The following is an 8790-nucleotide window of genomic DNA, read 5'->3' on the forward strand; positions in this document are numbered from 1 at the left end:
TTACCAATGACTGTCACAGGTTTTGAACGTTCAGCCATGATAGCTTGTGACTTGGAAGCTCTACCTGCAACTAAATTAGGTGGTTTAAATTCCGTATTAATTCCCATTTTGTCAATTTTATATATATTCTGTGGTTTACCACTCAGGGCATACTTGCTGACTATTCTATTATGTTCACAGAAATAATTGTAAATACAAGTATCGCTTGCACACTTTGTACGTTGCTCTGACAAACAAGACGTATGGACTACATTCAGCTCTGGTCATCTCTTCATGCTGTTGGGATTGTGCACTGTTATATTGTCAAGTGCAACTGTATAGTAAGAGGCTAATGCTATTGTTTCGGCACTAGCATATCCATAACCTACCCATGCTAACTCCTTCAGATGAGCACGAAGTTTAGCTTTTCCTCGAAGTTTAACACCGGCTCTGGTCCAGACTTAACAGTATCGACAGAGACTTTATATAATCTCAACTCTATCACGTAAGGCTGAAGTTGGAACAACATGCAATTTAGCAACCATATGTAAAGAAATGTCCCTGTCTTTCTCCAGTTTATATGCATTTGTCATACTGCTGGGGAATACTGACGTAATGCAGCTTTTTAGAAGTAAGTTCAAGCTGAAAAATCAAAGAGAAATGTACCAAATACACACCTGTTTTAAAGGAGTATACTCAACAGAACCCCCTCTATTGGTAAGAAATAATACGGTTATGTGACAGGAAGCAGTCATAATGATAATGTAGGGGTCATCACTGATGCAGACAGACTAAATAAATACTTTAAGTTTAATAAAATACAAACTGAATAATTGAATAAATAATAGCATTTAGTTAAAACAGGTAATTTTACATCTGATTCAGTTAATGTATTTGTTATGATAATTTTACCTTGATATTCAGCATACTGGTCATTTTCTTGCAAGTTCTAATGTAGCGTTTGTTGACAACGGAAGTGGAATTTCCTTATGTCAAGATGCGTCAAATCACCGTTTTCAAGGCGAAATGGTAAGTAACTCGGAAACAGGTTACGCTCGAGGACGGGATACTCGGCTTAACATAAGTAACACAAGTAAAAGTGAAACTAGATAATCAATTGGTACTGACCTTAAATGTCATAAATAAATAATTAATAAATAAATGCCCATTTCAAATTTATAAAAATAAATTAAACGCCAGTTTGCCGTGCTAAATTCTTAATGCACCTTATCTGCCAACACTTTACTTCAAGCTCAAATCTCTACTTTGGACAGTCCCAGTAATCAATGTGAATTCTGCAAACAGAGTTTACAGAGAGGATTTCAAAACAGGAGATGATTTCAAGCCTGTATGTCTTATTATTAAATTTATTAAGCCCGACGTAAAACCTCTCGGAATGTCTAAATAGAGTTGAAACACTTTTCCTTTATTAAATTATTTCTTTAAATTATAAGTAATTAGTAAAATATTAACCGGGAGCCTTTAGCAAACTAGTGTTTTTCTCGGCGATGAATAATTTAAAATGACTCGCATACGTGATTGAATCCGTTTTACCATATCAGTAAATAACGGTGACGTACTGGAAATCACTTTTGAAAATGCCTAATCCCCATTGAGAGCCACTTATTAACAAAATAGTTTCAAAAATAATGTGTTATATCGGCAACTTTTATATGACAAGAAATCATACCTTTTCCCAGCAATTACCTAAACACTCTGGTAACACAGTACACCTTGATTACCGAATCTTTAGACTCCGGGTCTGGTGATCGAATCCAGGGCCACTTCCTTAATATAGTTGTAGTTGTTTTGAATCCTTTTATGGTATAAAATGTTTGGTACAAAAATGTCAGTATGACAGGTGCACAACTACTTTTATTTTCAAAAATATATAAATCCAAAGTAGGATTCTTTTACTGTGTCCCTATTGTCTAATCCATGATGGGTTTTATCACTTTCATTAAATGTCATAGTAATGTATCTGACATCAGATTAATCTGTTTCCAGTTTGAATGAATTCTACTTCAGACCACGCAGTCCTTTCAAGCCCCTTCTTCTAAACTGTAATATAATTTCAAATTGAACTTTACTTTGTAAAGTGTTTGGCCTTTCGGTAGAAAATACGCCTGATTGATAAAATTTCTTCATGTCATTTTCAATCATTTGTTCCATCAAGCTGTTCTCTTTTTAGAGACTATCGTACCCCAATAACCTGGTTAGAACCCATGAAAGCTCTATCTCGCATCAGCAGAATCCTCCTTAAATATGGTGGCTCTGTTATATATCTGTTTATTCCTGCCCGTATACCAATAAGAGATGGTTTTGAGTATTCTGTACCTTTCTTAGTCCTGACACAGCTGTAAAACATTTCTAGCATATTGTCAAACTGTTCCTCTGGCCACATTTCAAACCCATCACAATCTAGGCCAGATTCCTTCATCCAGCATGCAATAGGTTAAATAGGTTAAAAAATTATCTATCGAGTCCAGCCAATCAAATTTATTCGAGCATGCTTTTTGCAGTGTTAAATCACAACGTCACATATTTTCGTTGCAACCAAGAAAAAAGCTCTACTGCATTAAATCTTCTGGATTAGAATTAAACTAAGGGCATATTAGTTGAGAAATACCTTATTTCATCAGATATTAAAGTCATCAGACATCAACTAGAAGCTACTGACAGGATGAGAAATTGGATCATCTGACTGAAGTAAACAACACTTAATCAGTATACTAAGATATTGTTTGTTTGTTTGTTTTGGGTTTAACGCCGTTTTTTAACAGTAGTTCAGTCATGTAACGGCGGGCAGTTAACTTAACAAGTGTTCCCGGATTCTGTACCAGTACAAACCTGATCTCCGCAAGTTACTGCCAACTTCCCCACATGAATTATCAGAGATGGAGGACTAATGAATTCAGACACAATGTCGTTTATCAAATAGTCACGGAGAACATACGCCCCGCCCGAGGATCGAACTCACGACCTCGCGATCCGTAGACCGACGCTCAACCTAATGAGCTAAGCGGGCGGGCATACCAAGACATGGACAAATAGAAAGAGAACATGGATAATGATTTGTTTTTAGCATCAAAGTCGGTGAATAGCTGGTCAATGAAGTATTCTTGATCTGTCATTTCTTTAAGTTCAGGCTGCTGCATGAAGAAATCATTAAGATCTTTGTATAAACTAGTAGTTCTGTCTGTATCTCATGTATAAAACATATTTCATTTCACCAGTTTCTTTTGACTGAATCACATATTTTGTAACTAGTCAAACAAAGCTGGAGTTTACCAACTTCTGCCTTCCGTAGCGATCACCTCGAAGTTCAACGTCTGCCAATACAGGTATTTCCATTTCCAATTTTTACTACGATTTTTTGTAGTATTGAGCGGGCGTTCATTGAATACTGAATACCCATTAATGAATATTAAAAACTCAGACTCATGGAAGCGATGAACAACAGCATTTACATTTTTCTATTACTTTATTAACTGTGATTGTTTCTTAAATACATATTTTAGACGAAACAGCATCATCATTTTGTTTCCCTTATTTTTTAAACTGAGCTAGGCGTCGTAAACACGGTATTTAGAGGGTATTTTCTATTTACCGTCATGTTAAATTCAACAGCAGAAAGTATTTCGGCATGACGCGATTTACCGCACGCGAGTGCTCTAACACAAAATGTACATATTTTGTCATATTACAATTTTTATTGCATTCTTTTACACAAAACACTGTCAGAACTTAGTCATCCTGCAGTACAGTCAGTAAACTGTGTGTCCGCCTATAGCGTTTGCGACAGCTTGGCAAAGACATCGCTCAGATGACATTGATTTCTCATGTAACTTACCCTACGTGTGCCTCAGCTTAAACGGAGTCACAGATCTAAACTGCTGCCGTGTAGTGTATCAGACGTTAGGACGTGAACGATCAGCTACTAATGTCGGGAACCGATAACATATTTATAGCGTATTTTTGTAACGTGACGTACCGCGCTTACGTTGACGTCACTTCCGATGTAACGTTGTTTTGTAGTTACACAGAACATATAGTAAAGGTCGAATCTAGAAACCATAACGCAGTTTGTTTCTTCACTATACATCCCCACATTGTTGGTGCCGTGAGATATTCTACAATCATTACGATGAATCTACAAAAGCCTATTTCTACTAGAAACGGCCAACGTCGTCTTATTTCTATACAACTAGAGAAGTTCAACAACGAATCGTCACAGTCGGAGAAGACAGCCCTGCTCGAAATCATGGAGGCAGAGATCACCAAGAATCTGAACGAGAAGATTGTAAATCATCCAGATGTTGACGATTTGGAAACAGACCTGGTAGATAATGATGAATATTCCATTGACTTACGTTTGAAACTACGGAAACTGTAGGAGGACATCACGAATTCTAGAGACACTAGTAGAAGCAGAGTGATCCGTGATTCGCAGGATTTTAACGGTAGTGCTAGAACTGTATCAGGTGCGAACGTTTCTCACTCTAGTAGATCTATTAATAGAGTACAATCTGATAATTCGTCATTTCATAAACTACCTAAACTGAGCTTACCGACGTTTGATGGAAATGTCGCACAATGGCAATCATTTTGGGACTCGTATGAGGCTGCTGTTCATTTTAACCAAACACTGCCTGATGTCCAAAAGTTTACCTACTTACGTTCCTTACTGCAAGACACTGCATCTACCGCCGTAGAAGGTTTTCCACTGACTAACGCAAATTATCATAATGCTATAGATTTATTACAAGAAAGATTCAGACAATCTCGCAACAGTGTGGCGAGTCTACGCAGATTTCATGATAAAATGAAGAATTACATCCAGGGATTAGAATCTTTAGGTGAATGTCAGAACTCTTATGGTGATTTACTTGTACCTATAATCATGAACGAACTTCTTGCCAAATTACGACGGAATTTAGCGCGAGAACACGAAAACGCACGATGGCAACTGCAAGATTTGAGAGCAGCTATAGCCAGAGAAATTAACATTTTAGAAGTGGGTCAGACCGACGACAATAGAGAACCACACGTGCCGATGGTGTCCGTATTCACTGGAACCGGAAAGAAAAAATACATATCAAAGAATCATCCGCGCACGACTAACAGTGATAACAATAAATCAAAGAAACTGTGCCTATTCTGTGGAGATCAACATACGTCCCTAAACTATGAGAAAGTGAAAACCCTTAAAGAAAGACTCACTATTGTAAAATCTAAACGCCTATGTTACAACTGCCTGGGAAAACGCCAACATTCGGATTGTCATTCCAAATTTCGGTGCAGAAACTGTCAGCGAAAACATTACTCCAGTATTTGTGACCAACCATCATCAGTGCCAGGTTTGAATCAAAGTGCATCGCCGTTCTTGAGTTCTACTTCCGGTCCAAAGGGAACGCCGGGAGCCGCTATTCAACTACATTCAACTACATATCAAAGGTCGAAATTTCTGCTCAAGACTGCAGTCGCTCAAATAAGTTCGCAAGATGATGCTAAAACTGCTACAAACATATTATTAGAAGAAGGCGCGCAGAGGTCTTTTATTACAGAAGAGCTTGCTGAGAAACTGAAATTAAAACACACCGGTTCGGACACTACCTTTAGCATCTTTTGGTGGCAAATCAGAACAGTGTCGTTATATACCCACGGGCAGAGAATTTCTACACGTCGAACAGGGAGAAACCGTACTGCTAGACGTACTTATTGTATCGACCATTGCCGTGCCATAATCAAACTTACAGCAAGAGGTGAAATGCATGAACTACATATATTAGAGGTCTTAAACTTGCCCATCCTATTTCCGACGCTGACGACGATTTCGAGGTATCGCTTTTGATTGGAGGCGACTACTATTGGTAGATCGTCCAGAACGAGTTCGTCAGGGGTAACGGACCGACTGCAGTGAAATCAAAGATTGGGTATCTACTGTGAGGACCACTTCTGGTTGCTAATAAATAGTCGTCTGCTAGCTACATGTTTAACGTCATTACAGCGCCACCTAATGTCACAGTCCTTGAGAGATTTTGGAAGCTCGAATCAATGGGGATATCTGAAGATGAGGCTGAAACATCTACTTCCGGTATACTAAACACCTATAAAGAAAACTGTATCACGTACAAAGATGTCCTTGAGAGATTTTGGAAGCTAGAATCAATGGGGATATCTGAAGATGAGGCTGAAAAATCTACTTCCGGTATACTAAACACCTATAAAGAAAACTGTATCACGTACAAAGATGGGCGCTATGTGGCCAAGCTGTCTTGAAAAGAAGATCACCCCGTGCTTCCTAACAACTACGAAGTTCGAAAGAGACGTACAGAGAACATAATTAGACGACTTTCAACAGAACTGGATTTTCCGAAAAAATATGGACAAATCATAGACGATCAGTTGAAATGCGGATTTATTAGGATATGTGATGCAGACGCCACCCCCACCCACCCTGTACATTACATACCACATCATCACGTAAAGAAGGAGTCGAACACAACACCTATCTGTATCGTGTATGACTGCAGTTGTAAGTCACGTGACCAGCCTAGTTTGAACGATTGCCTATTGTCTACACCACCTAAAATGAATGATTTGACTGGAATTCTACTTTGTTTTCGAATGAATAGATACGCCATAGCAACAGACATAGAGAAGGCTTTTCTTAATATTGGTCTAGACGAGAAGGCTCGAGATGTCACGCGATTTCTATGGTTTCAGCGACCCTAACAACGCAGACAGCGACTTTACAACATACAGATTCCGTGCAGTCCTTTTCGGAGCTACGTCATCACCTTTCATTCTGAGCGCAACAATATTGAAGCACTTTGAACTCAACAGCGACAAGAAGGCGAGTGAGTACTTACGACAAGATCTATACGTTGACAACGTTATTTCAAGCTTCCAACAGGAAGATTAGCTTCTACAGTTCTACAGCGAGTCACGTGAACTAATGTCGTCTGCAGATTTCAATTTGAGGTCCTGGAGGTCTAACAGTAACAAGCTCCGTGTGCAAGTAATCAAAGATTCAGTCTTAAATTTAGATCGATGTCCTAAGGTACTCGGCATGAGATGGGACACAGAGAGTGACATTGTACTGTATCCAGCAAAGAACATCCTAACTACCCAGATTATTACCAAGAGAGAAATATTGCCTACTTAGTCCAGTTTCTATCAGAGCGAAGCTACTCCTCCAAGAATTATGGCAACTGAAGTTTGAATGGGACATGCCCTTACCGCACGACATAAAAGAAAAATGGCGTAGTTTACTTACAAACTTGAATTCCGTGACAATCACTACGTTTCCTAGATACTACTTTGAGAATACACCGCTTACATCCAACTACACCTGTATTCACATATTCTGCGACGCTAGTTTGTTATCTTATGGTGCTACGGCATACGTATGCAGAGATAACCAGTCTACATTCATGATGGCTATGACGCGTCTTGCTCCGTTGAAAAAGTTAACGTTATCGAGGTTAGAACTGATGACTGCAGTGATTGGTTCCAGACTCTGTAAGCTACTGCAGAAAAACACCAGCATACCACAGATATACCTTTGGTCAGACAGTCAGATTGTGTTGTACTGGCTCCAGACGTCCAAGACACTCCAGCGATTCGTTAGGAACCGTGTGACTGAAATCCGCGAGCTGACCGAAAACCGGAAATGGAGGTATTGCCCGACGAAGGACAATCCCGCAGATTTAGTCACCAGTGGAATTTCGACATCGCACTTCAAGAACAGTGATCTATAGTTTCACGGACCTAAAAGGCTCACTACACCTGACAGTTGGCCAGTTTTGCAAAAAAGAGATACTGTTACTATGGCAACGATTACAGATCCAGTACCTACTAGCAAATCTGAAGATACAGCTTTACCAGTGAACAACAGCAGTTTTGTCGACATGTCAAGATTCAGCTCGTTGGCAAAGTTACTCAGAGTTACCGCTTATGTACTGCGTTTCATAGATAACTGTCAAGGCGGGAGGTCTACTGGAAGTCAAGAAACTTTAACTAGAGAGGAACTTCACAGGGCAGAGGAGGTGTACATACGAAGCTGCAAAATGTCTAAATATCAAGCAGAAGTGAAAGATATACAGACCAAGAGATACAAACTCCCACTATCTAGACAACTAATTATTTCTCGACAATGGAATTCTGAAGTGCCATGGATGTATCCACAATGCACCACTAGACGAAGTGACCAAGTACCCGTACCCTTACCAGCTAAACATTCATTCACCAACTTGGTCATCAAGGACGCACACTCAAGATTACTACATGCCGGCGTTAGTTGAACTATCACGTTCTTAAGACAGAAGTATTGGATTCCGTCTATCCGTCAAAATGCGAAGGTCATACTATGTAAATGTACCTGTTGTAAGAAGATTGTTGGTAAACCATTCTCATCACCTGATCCACCTCCACTACCAAAGAGCACAGTTTCTGGCGTCAAGCCGTTTACCTACACAGGAGTAGATTTCACTGGGGCATTACTGGTTCGAGATAACAACAGACACGACGTTAAGGCATACTTATGCTTGTTTACGTGCGCTACTACGAGAGCAGTTCATCTAGAACTAGTTCCTGATCGATCAGCAGAGTAATTCCTACAAGCATTCCGACGTTTTGTTTTTGTAGCAGAAAATCTGTTCCTCACGTCATGATGTCAGACAACGCCATCTCTTTCTAATGTGCATCCAGACAGTTACAGGATCTGGTACAGTCTGTCACAGTTAGAGAAGAACTCAACGACAGCGGAATTGAGTGGAAGATGATACCGAAACGCGCACCTTGATT

At 39.5% G+C, this 8790-nt stretch overlaps 3 protein-coding genes across 3 annotated transcripts; all 3 read left to right on the plus strand.

The window, feature by feature from the left end:
• Positions 1-4126: 4126 nt before the first annotated feature.
• On the plus strand, positions 4127-6261 carry LOC128554522 (uncharacterized). The gene is made up of 3 exons (XM_053535794.1): positions 4127-4321; positions 4376-5582; positions 5990-6261. The coding sequence occupies exons 1-3, from the start codon at positions 4127-4129 to the stop codon at positions 6259-6261; spliced, it is 1674 nt and encodes a 557-aa protein (XP_053391769.1).
• A 953-nt stretch (positions 6262-7214) lies between these two features.
• LOC128554523 (uncharacterized) lies at positions 7215-7745 on the plus strand. The gene has a single exon (XM_053535795.1). The coding sequence runs from the start codon at positions 7215-7217 to the stop codon at positions 7743-7745; it is 531 nt and encodes a 176-aa protein (XP_053391770.1).
• A 69-nt stretch (positions 7746-7814) lies between these two features.
• LOC128554524 (uncharacterized) lies at positions 7815-8288 on the plus strand. Its single transcript, XM_053535796.1, has one exon. The coding sequence runs from the start codon at positions 7815-7817 to the stop codon at positions 8286-8288; it is 474 nt and encodes a 157-aa protein (XP_053391771.1).
• The last annotated feature ends 502 nt before the right edge of the window (positions 8289-8790 follow it).

Source organism: Mercenaria mercenaria, unplaced genomic scaffold (genome assembly GCF_021730395.1).
Source record: "Mercenaria mercenaria strain notata unplaced genomic scaffold, MADL_Memer_1 contig_5090, whole genome shotgun sequence".
NCBI lineage: Eukaryota > Metazoa > Mollusca > Bivalvia > Venerida > Veneridae > Mercenaria > Mercenaria mercenaria.

Coding starts and splice junctions, on each gene's coding strand:
- LOC128554522 (XM_053535794.1), top strand. CDS start 4,127: ATGAATCTACAAAAGCCTATTTCTACTAGAAACGGCCAACGTCGTCTT. Junction 4,322..4,375: donor ACGATTTGGAAACAGACCTG/GTAGATAATGAT, acceptor CGGAAACTGTAG/GAGGACATCACGAATTCTAG. Junction 5,583..5,989: donor ACTGAAATTAAAACACACCG/GTTCGGACACTA, acceptor ACGTCATTACAG/CGCCACCTAATGTCACAGTC.
- LOC128554523 (XM_053535795.1), top strand. CDS start 7,215: ATGCCCTTACCGCACGACATAAAAGAAAAATGGCGTAGTTTACTTACA.
- LOC128554524 (XM_053535796.1), top strand. CDS start 7,815: ATGGCAACGATTACAGATCCAGTACCTACTAGCAAATCTGAAGATACA.